The sequence below is a fragment of the Sphaerodactylus townsendi genome, linkage group LG11 (genome assembly GCF_021028975.2).
Source record: "Sphaerodactylus townsendi isolate TG3544 linkage group LG11, MPM_Stown_v2.3, whole genome shotgun sequence".
Lineage (NCBI taxonomy): Eukaryota > Metazoa > Chordata > Lepidosauria > Squamata > Sphaerodactylidae > Sphaerodactylus > Sphaerodactylus townsendi.
The window spans coordinates 22658326-22673291 of NC_059435.1; the positions used below are offsets into that span (position 1 = coordinate 22658326).

Genomic DNA, 14966 nt, shown 5'->3' on the forward strand with positions numbered 1-14966 from the left:
GCACAAGCTAATCTGGTTCACCAGATAAGCCTCCACAGCTCAAGTGGCAGATTGGGGGATCAAACCCGGTTCTCCAGATTAGAGTGCACCTGCACTTAACCACTATAGTGTCCATAAGGATACTGTATAAGTGAGCTTTCTGAAAGAGTCCAGTGTCAGAGGCAGCTCCATCTGCTCACTGGAGACTTCACAGACCAACCAGTTCAACCAAAGTCCTAAAGAATGTCTTGCTGTCATATTTTCAGACACTTAGAAGGAAGGAGTGATATTTTGCCATATTTATTGTCTTCTGCTGCACTCTGCTGGAAGTGATTGTGCCACTTGTAAAAACCCATAAATGGATATTTCAAACAATATAATTTGTACTCAGACACAAAGCACTGCACCCCTCCTTCAGTACAAAAAATTGTCCTGCCTCATACCTTATGCTATGTTCGAATTCCAAAATATCCCAGGTGGCTATTTATTAAGTATTAACCACATGCTATCAGTCCTTAGTATGGTATTTGCCAGTCTCCATGCACATGAAGAAATATGTTTTTAATTTTAGATGCCCAGGACTAAATACACTGGCCTTTTCATTTCATTATGAATAAACCCATAACTCTATAAAACAATAAGCCTGCATTTAAGGGTGACTATTGGTCTTCCCACTCTAGGTCAGTCAAAACCAAAGTCCTGATGAAAAAACAGATTTATTTCATATTAGAGCGGAATTTTCAGAAGTTAAAAAAACATATGGCAGAGTGGATCTGGCAGTCTTCTAGGAACAATGAGTAAAACTCCTCTTTCAGCTAACTCATATGTTGGCGTTAGTCCCAGCAGGCATAAATAATAAACTCAGAAACTTCCACTAATACATGCTAAATAACATTTTAGTTCCACAGCTTGGGCAGGAGAGGAATGGCCATTCTTTATACTTGTTAATCCACTTCCACTGCCTAAACAGTTTTTGTATTTTGCTGAACATTTCTTTTGCAAAGCATCATGAAGGTTACTTCAGTAGATTTTGTTTCTTCACAGCTTATTCTTGGAAAGCAGAAATAAGCAAAGGTTCAAAAAAGTCGATAAACACATGCAGAACGCATAGCAGCCTCAGTGGTAGCAACCGTGTAATTCAGAAAACAATCTTGCAAAGTCTAGCATCTGACTGTTACAGAAAGTATCAAAGACTGTACCAACGACTTGAACTGGGGGAAGAAAATTAGGGATTCCTTTAATATAAATAAATTAGAAGAGTCTATATTAATGTCACTTAAAGAATGTGGCCACCATGCTTATGAGACGCAGAGGAAGACTTATTTGTTCTGCAAAATAAAGGCTGATGAAAACAAAACATTTCTCTGATAAAAAAAACTTAGTGAAAAGGGGGTAAATATATCCAGGGCTACTGGAAAGTACTGTAATGCCTTGATATGACTGAAAATAAAACAAGTAGCACTACATCAAAGGATGCTTGTTAGTCTTTTAAACCGAATAGAAACCAACTGACAGCTGGAACAGACAGACCAGAATACCAAACAAATCGGTTTAGCATTTTAGAGAAATTGAACTGTACAACCCCTCCTCCCCAATGATCAAATTATAAAGTAGTTCTGTGCAGGAAGAATAATTACTCAAATGTGATTAACAAAATGTTATTTTGGCAGAATTGTTCACTGGCAACAAATGATTTCATGGCACCTTAAAAGCCAACTAAATTATTGTCATTTAAGTTTAGGCTTATTAGACTAAGTGAATTCTGGCTCCCAAAAGCTTACGCTGCAATAAATTCAGTAGCCTTTACGGTGCCATCAAACTTTTTGGTTGAATTTGCTGCCTAATGTGATTAATGTGGCTAGACCTGTAGATTTGTCAAATGAAAAATTAAAATAATTCTGTGACCTTATAACATCCTTCTTTATCATGACTCGCTAAGATCTCTCCACTACTGTGTGCCACTACTTCTCCCTTCTGGGTTAAAAGTTACCAAGTTAGGGAGATACTGTATTTTAAGTCCCCCACTCAGCTTTGGAAAACCCTGGCCTTCTCGTTGGTCCTGGCCAGATCAACCTGAAGTGCCCGGCCAAGATTCATCTCAGCAGACTTTAATTTTGTTGTTAATAGTTTTGCTATTGGTTATTAATATGCCACTTTCATCTCACCTTGTTTTCCAGTTGGTAATTTAATGCTGCTAATTTTTAGTATTCGTTGGCTATAGCAGTTTTCATGTGGGACGGTGAGGGTTTTTTTGTTTTGTTTTTGACCGCCTCTGCCATGTAAAACAAGTTGTACACTGAGAAGAGGTATAAAAAGTTTGAAATAAACGTTTTGAGTAGTGAAGACCATGACAGGCACATTTTTGTAGGCGTTATGCAAAAAACTTGTGCACCCCACTTTGGGGTCTTTTCTGCCTAAATAAGAGACCAATATCTTACTTATCAGTAGCTTCTCTGGACTCTCCATCTATCTATGAATTGGGCATTCATGCTGGCATGTTGAAATGTCTTGCCATTGAACATCACTTATGGAAGATACAAACAGATTCTGTTCCAGCAGAAACTATTTTTCTTTCGCTGTGACATTCCAGATACTCTACCCCATTTATTAATTAACTGCAAACAATTTGCCCACCAACGTTTCTCTTTGGAACAACATTGAATATGAAAAGGTCACAAACATCACAGTGATGACAAGTTAATTAAAAAAAGCTCTCTTGGGTGATAAAGACCCACTCACAACAGATTTGGTAGCTAAATTTTCAGCAGAAATTATGATCCAACTTGCAATTAAATGTGATAAAGTCACTATTGGTCCTGCAAGCTGATTTTTAAAAAACATGTTTTGATGTACCTGTTGAAGTGCAATTTTTAAAATTTGTTTGCTGAATTTCTTTTTGTACAAATCCCGATAAAGGTATTCTGATGTCTGAGGAGTGAAAGTACTGGGCATATAGTTATATATGTGTACACACACACACACACACACACACACACACACGCAGCTGCATTTGTTCGTATATATTTATACAGCTAAATGATGCAGACAGAGCAATGCTGTGAAAAATACTGGAGAATAAACATTTCATTTTTTCATCAAGTTGATATGTTTTAAGGAACATTCGAGCTTCCACATAAACTTTGGTTTCTCTTTTTAAAAAGTACTACATTGGGAATATAACTAAATAACACCCACCCACCCCTCGCAAGATACAGCAACTACATCAGAAGCCAGGAGCGTAAGACCAGAGACACAAGCAACATGTATAAAACAATTACTGTATATTCATAAAGAATAGGGAAAGTATTGGAACTGTGGTAGGGAAAAGTAATTTGGAAACCCTTTCAAACTTCTCCCACTACAATTCAATGAATTTGTGGGGCCTAAGCACCCCATTCCTTTCTTTTGTTCTTTGACACTCAACTGGTCATAATTTTCCATGCCTCCCATAGTATTTTCCATCCTCATCAGCCTGGGTATTTTGCGTACATACTTTGGAAGTACCCAAACTATGAAGGAACTTGTGCTCATGAGGCGCTGAGCTGCTTCTATGTTTTTAACAAGAACTAGTCATGTCACCATTAGGGAAAGTGATTTATGCATTCTTCTAAGCATATAAGGAGGATCAGTTGTTTTACTCTCAAGCCTGGTAGAGATAATAGCCCCACGTGTTCATTGAATGCATGAAGAGGGAGAGCTGGCATGAACCCGACCCCCTGCCTCTGTGCATTCGCCTGGTCAACTGCACGGTGACTGTGAGGAGGCTGACAGCATGAACTCTCCCTCCATTTGATCAGTGACCTTCAGAAAGTAGTGCTGCTCATTACCAGGAAGCCGTGCCCTGTAAACCACCAAGCAATTGCGCAGGCAGGGCCAGCATTCTCATGTCAGTTCTCCTTCCCTGTGCATTCAGTGAACATCAGGAACAACTCCTGAATACACTTGCACTATTGGGCTGGGGCACAGGTGTCAAACTCGCAGCCCTCCAGATGTTATGGACTACAGTTCCCATCATCCCCTGCCAGCATCATGCTGGAAGGGGATGATGGGAACTATAGTCCATAACATCTGGAGGGCCGTGTGTTTGACACCTATGGGCTGGGGGAAAAACAGCCCTGGAAGGGGGGGACCTTTTGGCCTGCCTCCACAAAAGAAGGAGGGGTAAAGATCCATCCATCCTGCCTAGCCAGGCCCACTCCATCACTTGGCTAAATACCATCATATCCATTATGTATTCAGCTCAGGCTGAATTCCACCCTTTCACCACTGGGCCAGTCCAGCCCATGGGTAGCAGACCTTCGGCCCGCTAGGAGAAGCCGCCCCCCCAAAAAAACTATTTTTCTTATTTACAATTCTACAGCTATATGTACTCACCTACCTTCAAAGTAACACTAGCTTCATCTTACCACTATATCAGACTCATTTCTTAAAATATTTCCTAAGATATTTCTTAAAAAGTAAAAACTAACCAGTTCAGATACATAGTCCACTTTCTCAAAATGGGAAAGAGGCTCATAACCACCTGCCCTGTCCCTCAGGTCCAACGGACACTGTCACAGGATGGTCTTATTTGCACAGGGTTTGCATGAATTTTTTTTAAGGATTTAATGTAGATCCAAGTTGTATGTCTGTTTCTTGGGATTGATACATGGCAAGCAGCTTGGGTATAGACAAACTGTATTTTAAGTTACCTATTTTTAATGATGTCAACTATTCTGATTACTCACGATTTTTAAAGTTCTTCAAAATAATTAGAAATTTTATTTTTCCATAGAGCAGAACATGAATAAAGCAAGCCTGTGATGCAATTTTTATTATGGTGGTAATATAGTTGCTCAATGAGATATATATTTCTAGGAATAAAACTCTCTCATTAGTTGGAAGCAAGAAGTAATCTCTAATACTCTACGAACCTTATTATTACTAAATTAAATTTGTTTTTCATTCACACTTTTTCAGTAAGAAGCTCACTTGTGTTCTGCATTACAGAACTTGGTGCTCATACGGCAACATTTCTCTCCATTTTCTCTATCAAAAATGGGCATCCTTTAACTGCTATGTTTGTGCAATAAATTAAAGGACGAGTGCTGTCAGTTCTGAAAAATAAATTTGGCACGTCTCGTGTGCCAAAAAAAAATTGTAAAAGGAAATAATGTTTTAAGAAGTCCTCTAATTTTACCAGGAAAGGATCGCGTTGCAAGTCCCAGTTTTCTATGTGTAAAAGAACACCGGCAACGTTGTGCATAAAAATGACAAAGATTTCTTTCTTTGAAGAGGGCTCCTTTGCCAATACAAGGCCCATTTGTTAAATTAAACCAATCAAGTTGGCACACTGTTCCAATTTCCTTTCTAAGACAAGTTGCTAAAGCTGATGACTAGGACAAAGCTCAACTCCATCTCTTGGCTTCCTACAAAAGAAAGCAGGATAATCTGTCTCAGCTTATTATAAAGCTATTGCCAAAATCTCTTTCCTAAATAAAATCAAGTAAATGACCCTCTGCTGGAACCACCAGATGAATTATTTTGCAAACAGCAACCATTCCTGTCACTCAGTATATTGAGTAACTATAAGACATATCAATTCCTAAACACCTCGGGTTCTCTTGACTTGAGGAACTTAGGAATAATTCAAACAGAAAACCCAGCATTACTCCAGGCAGTCTGGAAGGAACCAGAAATATTATTATTTACATAGTAGCATCAACATGCTCAGTACTTCAGACAATACAAAGAAACAGATACATGATAGACAAAAAAAGAAGAGAGTGGCAATAGGATATTAAAAACCTGTAATACATTTCATTAATAGAAACAACATCATATAGGTTACATTTCGAACTTCACTCTTCAGAGAGAGACTTCTTAATATAAAAACTATTCATATTGCCTGACAAAAGTCACCACCCAACATCTCAAGCTTTTCCTCTGGAAACCTAATCTGCTACCTGAACTTTAACATTTTCCAAATCATAAACAAAAATCCTGACATTCAAATAAAGCCTGATGTTCAGATAAATCTCATATATCAGCCATTTTCATAAATCTATATCTCTGCCAAATATACACAAAACTGAACAACTACTATTGTTTATACATACTGTTAACACTGCACTTTGCACCAAATAAAAAGTTTGGCCTACCAAGCAGACTTTTTTGACCTATGACCTTCTGTAGTTGAACTTCGAGACATTCTTATAGGTATCAGTGAAAAGCATATACCTGGATTAATGAAAATTCCACGAACACCACTCATGTGTTTTAATACCACGACAATCAATTGTTGACAAAATTCCAGGGGTGTATAATCTATTTAGTATAAACTATGAGTCTCAGACTTTTGGCTTGGATGTGCGAACATTCCTTATTATAATCTAATAGCCCTGTAAAAGAATAACTGATGTAACAACTTTGCCCAGTACATTTTAAGTTTCAAAAGTCTTCTCAACAACAGTGATACATTCATTTCCTCAATATGTACAATAGTGGGAATTTTGATGTTAAATGTGCAGGAAGAACACTAAATTTAATGTGGTGAACTTTTCTAACATTTTTCTTCTTGTCATATGAAGATGCCTAAATTCAAAATGAAGACATGATACATGATACATGATTGCACTATGAATTTTGTGCTCATCATACAATGCATGAAATGTGACTTTGAGACAGAATGTTCCAACCTGTCTGAACTTACTTAGCTTCAATAAATTAAAAGAGCTTTCACACAGGTCTTTCTCATTATGCCGATTACTCGCCCTTGTACTGGCAAAGTGACAAAAGCGGCATGTAAATAAGCAGGGAGTTCTGATGCATTAACTTTTTAAATATCAAAAGACATGTGCCATGTCTTGTTTGAGTTACAACTGAACTTGCTACAAATCAGCCATAATTAATATCGGATGGAAAGTGCTATCAGGTTGTCATTAAGCATGAAGTTGAATCAGACTATTTCCTCTGTGAACATTTGGCATCTTGATTTGAAAACATATTCCAATTAGCTATTGAAAAGTATCCAATTTTATGCACATTTTCCAGGCATACTTTTTGGCAAAACCCTTTGCCAGCATTACAATCAAAACAATAAAGTCATGCACCCGGTCGGTGCCTCAGAGACACTAAGGCTGCCAGATACACATAGATTGTTTCAACAAGACAATAATTTGTGCATGTTGGTTATCTTTATATTTCACCTTAGCACAGTGCTGAATGACTGTCTCCCCATCTAGTGGCAGTCACCATGTTGCTTCTTCCAGATGTTTGAGGGCCCACTGAAAAGGGATTACAGCTTAGGTGGGCCCCACAACCACATTCTGTGTCACTGAAGTATTTTAATTCAAATATAAAGTATAAGGAATATGGTGCACAGTAGTGAGCTGCAGCACTGCAGTCCAAGCTCTGATCATGACCTCAGTTTGACCCTGACAGAAGTCATCCAGAGTTGGAAGAGACTGCAAGGATCATCCAACCCCCACCATGCAAGAAGACCCAACCACAGCATTCCTGACAGATGGCAATCCACCCCTCTGTTCAAAAACCTCCAAAAAAGGAGACTCCACCACACTCCAAGGCAGCTCATTTCACTGTTGAATAGCCAAGGAAGTTCTTCCTAATGTTTAGGTGAAACCTCTTTTCCTGTACCTTGAATCCATCACTCCTTACCCTAGCCTCTGGAGCAGCAGAAAACAGGGTTGCTTCAACTTCAACAGAACATCCCTTCAAATAGTTAAATACGGGTATCATGTCACCCTTCAACCTTCACTTCTTCAGTGTAAACAGTAAACATACTTAGCTCAGTAAGCCTCTCCTAGTAGGGTATGGAACCCAGACCTTTTAGCATTTTGGTCACCCTCCTCTAGACTTGTTCCAGCTTATTAATATCCTTCTTGAATTGTGGTACCCAGAATTCCATACAGTATTCCAGGTTAGGTCTGACCAAAGCAGAATAGAGTGATACTATTACTTCCCTTATATACTCTTATTGATGCAGCCCAGAATCACATTGACTTTCTTGGCTGCCACATCACACTGCTGCCACATGTTCAGTCTGTGGTCTACTAACACTCCCAAGTCCCTTCCACCTGTACTGTCATCAAGCCAGGTGTTACCCATCCTATATCATTTTTTTTCTGCCTAAGTGGAGTATCTTTATCTCTGTTGAAATTCATTTTGTTGGTTTGGCCCAGCATTCTAATCTGTCCAGGTAATTTTGAATTGTGATCCTGTCCTCTGGGGTATTAGCTACCCCTCCTAATTTGGTGTAATCTACAAATTTGGTTAGCATGCCCTTTATTCCATCAAGTCATTGGTAAAAATATTGAATAGAACTGGGCCCAGGACAGAACCCTTCAGGATGAAGATCAGCCAACAGTCAGCCCTTTGAAATTGGTCAATCAACCAATTACAAATCCATCTAACAGTAGCATTGCCTAGCCCACATTTTACTAGCTTGCTTGCAAAAATGCAATAAGGAACCTTGTCAAAGGCCTTACTGAAATTAAGGTATGCTACATCCACCACATTTTTATTGTTTTTAACCTCTCTAGCAAGTCTGAGTTTGTTCTGGACTTTAGCTTTTCTGACTTTCTCCCTACATGTCCTGGCCAGTCAGCCCAGGGGTCTGCAACTTGCGGCTCTCCAGATGTTCATGGACTACAATCCCCATCAGCCACTGCCAGCATGGCCAATTGGCCATGCTGACAGGTGCTGATGGGATTTGTAGTCCATGAACATCTGGAGAGCCGCAGGTTGCAGACCCCTGAAGTAGCCGGTTCAAGGTTGACTCCAAGGTTGGTAAAATGAGTACTCGGCTTGCTGAGGGACAAACATAGACAACTGGGGAAGCCTATGGCAAACCACCTCATAAACATAGTCTGCCTTGTTAACACGGTGATGTGTCATTACCCCATGGGTCACTAATGGCCCGGTGCTTGCACAGGGGACTACTTCTAGCTATAACAAAAATAGTACAACCAGTTGAGAGACACTCAGTCAACAGCTAATTAAGAGTTTACCATATGTATGTACAGTGGAGGCAAGTCAAGGCATGACTTACATACAGTCAGTACAATAAAGAATGACCGAGAAGCAATTTCTTTACCAGAACATTTTCCCTACAAGTTACTGAACAGAAGATGACTTAATTCAGGAGTCATGCTAAGGAGTAAGCAACAAGTGTATGCATACATACTTAAGAAACACAGACGCAGACTGTCATCCTAACACCTGGTGGGCCACTGCGAGTAGCAGAGTGCTGGACTAGATGGACTCTGGTCTGATCCAGCAGGCTAGTTCTTATGTTCTTATATAAAGGAGGTGTAAAGCAAGATATCTACACAAAGGGAGCTCAAGCTAATCCGTGAATTCTGTTGACTCTAATCAGGTATGGACCATACGCAAATGGGGCAGGGGGCTGCAACAGAATGTGGAAGTGAAGGGTGGCATTCTAGGTCATGGCCAATTGGCCATTCTGGCAGGGGCTGATGGGAATTGTAGTCCATAACATCTGGAGTGCCAAAGGTTCGCCACCACTGTGTTATGAGTTCCCACAACATCATCCAGAAGTAGTGTCACGTCTAGATTTGGATACAACTCCCCCCTTCATCTCAAAGGGCAAGTGAGTTTCAAGCTGTCCAACAAGTAACTTGAGACATGCCCAGAGTGGCTGGTGGGGGTGGGCAGAAGATACTCAAGCTGGCCTATCTAGGGAGTGAAAAGCCCTTGGGCCAGCTCAACCTGTAATGTTTATACCAGCACATGAGACAAAATAATGGACAAAAACAATACAGGGCTAGTTTTAAGGGGGAAAAAAATCACGACAGTGATTCTTTGGAAGACAGAGAGGGAAGCTAAAGAGAAACAATGATTTAAAGCAACAAAGACTCAAACTGAACCCTCTCCAGCAACAGAGGACCCATTTGTTTGCTTTCAATTCCTTGAGCAATTGCCTTTGAAACACCCAGGATGTAAATATGCTAGCAAATGGAGACACTGAGTCTCAGATTATTGTGTTGTGGATGTTACATCAGTCAAACCTTTCCGTCAGTTTCCAGAATATCATAAATGTTTACATGAGCTCTGAACTTTAAAATATTTTCACATAACTATTTCAGCTTGGAAAGAATGATGCTCTGTCAAAATCTGCGAGACCTCTGAGTAGCCATTCTGTATCTGAAGATCACATTTAAAAAAACGCTGCAGATCATCTGGAAAGTTGTAGAGAATATTAGATTAAACAAATTACTGTTCCAGGGTCTCTCGGCTGGTAAATGTAACCAGGAAGGTACAGCTTATGTGTTCTAAAACTGTGTGTTTAAAAAGGGGTGGGAAACATTAAAGGGACAGACTCATAACCGAACTATACTGACCTGTCTGTAAGTTCCTTCTAGCAAGGTGTCCAGATGTTGAAGAGGAGCTGGGGTTTTATCTTTAAATCGTGCAAGCAGTCGTCTTTGAATAGCTCGAAACTGTATGGCTCTTTCAGATAACAGTTGCTCGTATTTTGCAGCATTCAAACGCAGCTGCAATTTAGAAAGATTTAAGGAAAGGGATAAGACGATCACAGAGCACACAACACATTTTCCATCAGGTATTTATAACAAACAGGTGGAGGGCAACCATATTTTGGAGGCTTTCTAGTGTTAAATCACATAGCTCTTTCCAACGGTCATGATGCCCATATGAAAAGCAGTAATTTCACACTCATCACAAGATCTACTAACAGGCTCAAATAATGCCAGCTCTTACAGAAATTGAAAATAATTGTTGACAGCCAAGGTAATCTACAGTAATGCATGATAATCTTGCCATGGAGTTTCATGACAGCAGTGAAATTAACTCGTCATCACTAGATTATGAAGTATTTCAGTCTGCTGGATCTGTAGCGCATATGCTCAAGTATAATACAATATCTGTTCCAGCAGGAAATGGGGCATTTTGAAATGTTTAAAGTGTTGTGCCTTGTCTTTAAGAACAGGGTTTTTTTGTCTTTTGAGAGAACTGAAGAGTTGTAGCCAACACACCCTCCAAAAACACTCCGAATTTAATTATATCAGATGTCAGTCCCAATACCAAAACAACAAACATGCTTCTATCTATAATTATCTTGCCATTTTGGCAATCCAAAAGCACTTTCTGAAAAAAGCATTTTGAAGAACAGCTTAATATATCCTTGTTTTGCCAAAGATTATTAGAACTGAGACGGTAAATCAAGCCACGAACCTTGGAAGACTCCCAATCTTAACTCCATAAAGTCTGAAGTGGCTCTAAAGCACTGAGCAGGTCATTATTTACATTTCTTCCACAGCACAAAGACCCATTTGCAAAGACTTGAAGAAGGGCCCCAGTGCCTGAGCATAACTATGTGTAGAAAGCCTATACAGAGGTGCCCCCAGACAACAAATATATGAGCTGAGCCTGTAAACAGAGGCGTAGCGGGAGGGGCGCACCGGACATACGCCCCTGCGGGGGCGTTCCGGGTCAGGGCGGAGGATGCACCAGTGCACTGGCCACTTTTCCCCCTTGCTATGCCTCTGCCTGTAAAACAAGTGCTATCTCTCGTATCTACCATTATAATGGCCCAGAATAATAAAATGTTCCAGAATAAAAATAAAAAGCACTGAACAAACAGTATCACAAAATCAAAAACGTACCTCAAAATGATGATCAATTATCTCAAAATATTCTTGTAAGGGGATTGGGCCTGAAAAAGTACATGAGAAGTCTTTGCAGTTTTGTTTCCTGAAATGTCCCTCAAGGCGAAGAACAAGTTCTTTTGCAATGAGCCAAATGTCTTCAAATTGGTCACTCTGAAGTCTGTAACGCTCTTCAAAAAATAAAGTTAAGCAAGTCAGTATCTGATTATCTATTTGTTCTTGCAGCCCTGTGTCAAAATGATATATTATATTCAATATTTAATAAATATTATATTCAATAAATAATTATTTGAAATAAAACTTATTGACTGAATATAGCTGTTTTCTCTTTAGTCCAAACTGTTTACAACATGTCATTTTATACAACTGTATTCATAAAAATACATTTACTTTCTCTTACCTTCATCGATTTATTTAAGTTATAATATTTCATGCTCATATAAAAGGGAGAAAGAACATGTTTACACAGTTACTAAAACAGATGTAAAGAAAAGATGTTTCTGCACTTTGCTCTGTTGTGTCAGAAACATTCAGGTATGCACAGTACTAACATCTTTTATCTAATATACAATATGCAATAGATCACAGATACATAGAAGAGGATAATGGACTCGTTCCCTAAAGCATCCACAGAATTCCCATGCAATTCCTTATGCAGTGTAAAACCAAGCCAGTATAAGTAATTTGGTACTACTAAATCTTTAAGATAGTTTTAGAATTAATCTGGGAAGCCTGTGTCATAAAGAGGACCACAATTTCCAAGTGAATTTAAAGCAAGCAATTTCATGGTTTTGTTACACTGCAGCCAGATCTCTTATGAAAGGTCTGCTATATTTTTGCCTTACTTTTTTGCCACCAATGTTAGGACAAACACTAGGACTCCCTTAGCAAACATGGGGAGATTTTGCGGGTGGTGCCTGGTGAAGGCAGTGTTTAGAGAAGATGACATCACTTTCAGGTGACATTCTAGGATGCCTCCCCCAATAGGAGAAACCCTCCTCAATTCCTCAGGGACAGAAAGTTGGGGCTGGAGGGAGCTAGGTGGGAGGCCCAATAAACATCCTAATAAGCTAGAAAGTGCAAGTTTGTTATGCATCAAGGTTTAAAGTAAAAAATCCTGTGGGGAAGCCAAGTCAGCCCGTTGCAGTGAAAACAAAAGAGTCTTAGGGCAGCTTAAACAAAAATGTGCTAGTTCTTAGTTGCCAGAGAGTTATTCCTTTGTCTCAATTTTAAGGTTGTAATTAACTAAAACAAGAAAAAGCCTTGGACATTGTCCCGTCAAACTCAGCCAATCGTATTACTTTATCCAGGAGTGTTTGACCATTATTGGCTGAATGCCCCCCTCTCCCAATCAAAGAAGGGATTGAGAAATACAATTTTAAACACTGCATTACTATATTGGGGGAGGGACATCTCTTCAACTCAAATGCTGATCAGCAAATCAAGAAGTGGAGGGGGAAGGTACAAATGAATCTCATGATACTCAGGATGCCTCATCTTTTTACAGAGTCACCAGATAACTTTCCCACATGGCACTGCTGTTATCCTCCTAATTTTACAGCTAGAAATCCTGGCCATCTCCTTGCTTGTTAGTTCCTATTCAACTTCTTCCCTGTCGAAAACAGAACAGTTGCCTGGTAACGTCCACTGATAATACTCAGTGGAATAGGCTGCATGACAGATAATAGACCTCAGGAACTCAGAACATCAGCTCAAGATAATGAGTGGAAGGTCAGTCTAATCCCACTAATCTCAAGCGTAATAAGGGACCAGGGGTGCGGCAGGAAGCCAGTAGTTAACTCTTGGGTCGGGCCTTCCTGATTTTACTTGATATCCAGGCAAACTTGGCAACAGAATACGTTAGATTTTTATTGGTATCTGATAACAGTATTTTAACCTTTTCTTTCTTAGCCAAAGGAATGTTTGTCTGGTCAAAGGACAGAAGCATCCAACGTATCTCCAACGGGCCTAGTAAATGGCTGTATCTATAATGATGTAAATGGGGCTGCATGACAGAGACTCAATATCAATGGCATGACACCACCTGCCTACACATGATTCATTGAGACTCTCCCCATTCAGACACCCCTGTCAATTTAAGCCCATTTTAGGCCTTCTCTCAACCTGGACTCTATGTCTCTGCTCTGTATTACACACCTGAACAACAAGATCCCCACTCCCACCTGGATGAAAAATTTGAATCAATTCTCCTATATGTTAGCTTTGTTCTTTAAGCTTTACATCTTTAAGAGCGAGGGGGGGGGCATCAGCTTACAAGGGACGGAACTTTTTTATGGGAGGGGAATTATGGACTTGTAGGTTTGATTAAAAGTCTTATAGACATGACACATGAGAGTGAGGGGGCAACACAACTCTTTCCGCATCGCTTGAGGACAAGCCTGGTTGAAGTTTCTCAGAGGAAGCAAGCAACACAATCTTGCAGCTTGTTTGTGCACTTATGGGTCTGTCGGAGGGACAGTTTGCCAGATTCTAAAACAAGAGGTGTGAAGTCTCAAGCGTGTTTGCGTGTCAAATTGACAGGCACCTAATTCTCTCTCTCCTGATCCCCCTCCCCAAAATTAAAAGATTCCAGCCATGTGGGATTTATCAGTGGCAAAAGGGGCACATCTGCACATTGGCAAAGGTTATTTCTTCACATGGGTTTCAAACACTAAATTAAGGCAAACCACGGCTAATGAAGCTCAGTGCTGACTTTAACCAAGATTACGTTTTGAAAGGGTAAAAACTGGAGGATTCAAACAGTACAGAAGAAGAAAGACGAGAAAGGGAGGGGAGATGGTATGTGAGCCTAGTGGTATTTCCAAGCTTTTAACTACAGTTAAAAGATCAGGAGCTTTTATGCAGGCATGGGATTTTAATAGAATAAGGAGCATAGCTATCCTCTCCCACTGTTCTAACGGATGACATTTTGTGCTATCGTCTTTGAAAAGGAGCTTGTGGAATATGTTACACAAAAGCTTTATAAAGTGGTTGGTGTTTACTTCTACTGATAGTCTATGAAGACACAGAAACCTGTCCTTCCCCCAGATGAGAACACTCTTCCCGCAGGTCAAATAATAAGATTTGTCCTAAAATAGTGGTTTTCCTGCAGACAGCTTGCATATCACACACTTAGCCACTGATAGGGCTAAGGAAGGAACAAGGAGAGCGTCTTAAAAGGGATTTATGAAAATACTATATATTCATTCAATACATTTGAAATCAAAGCTGTGAGGAAAAGAAAGGAGGAGGGTAGGAATATAAAACACAAAGATTTCTTTTAAAAAAATGTAATGTTCTACATTTCAGAAGTTTGGCCAAGTTAAAAAAAAGCACCAG

At 39.7% G+C, this 14966-nt stretch overlaps 1 protein-coding gene across 3 annotated transcripts in view; it reads right to left on the reverse strand.

Annotated features, from left to right (window-relative positions):
- Positions 1-14966, reverse strand: part of BBS9 (Bardet-Biedl syndrome 9) — a 231032-nt gene that overhangs the window by 153591 nt on the left and 62475 nt on the right. For all 3 annotated transcript variants that reach the window (XM_048510716.1, XM_048510714.1, XM_048510715.1), the window contains 2 exons: positions 11625-11797; positions 10341-10493 (listed from right to left, as the gene is read on the reverse strand). In XM_048510716.1, coding sequence (XP_048366673.1) covers positions 10341-10493; positions 11625-11797 — 326 coding nt within the window. The remainder of the gene's footprint in view (positions 1-10340; positions 10494-11624; positions 11798-14966) is intronic.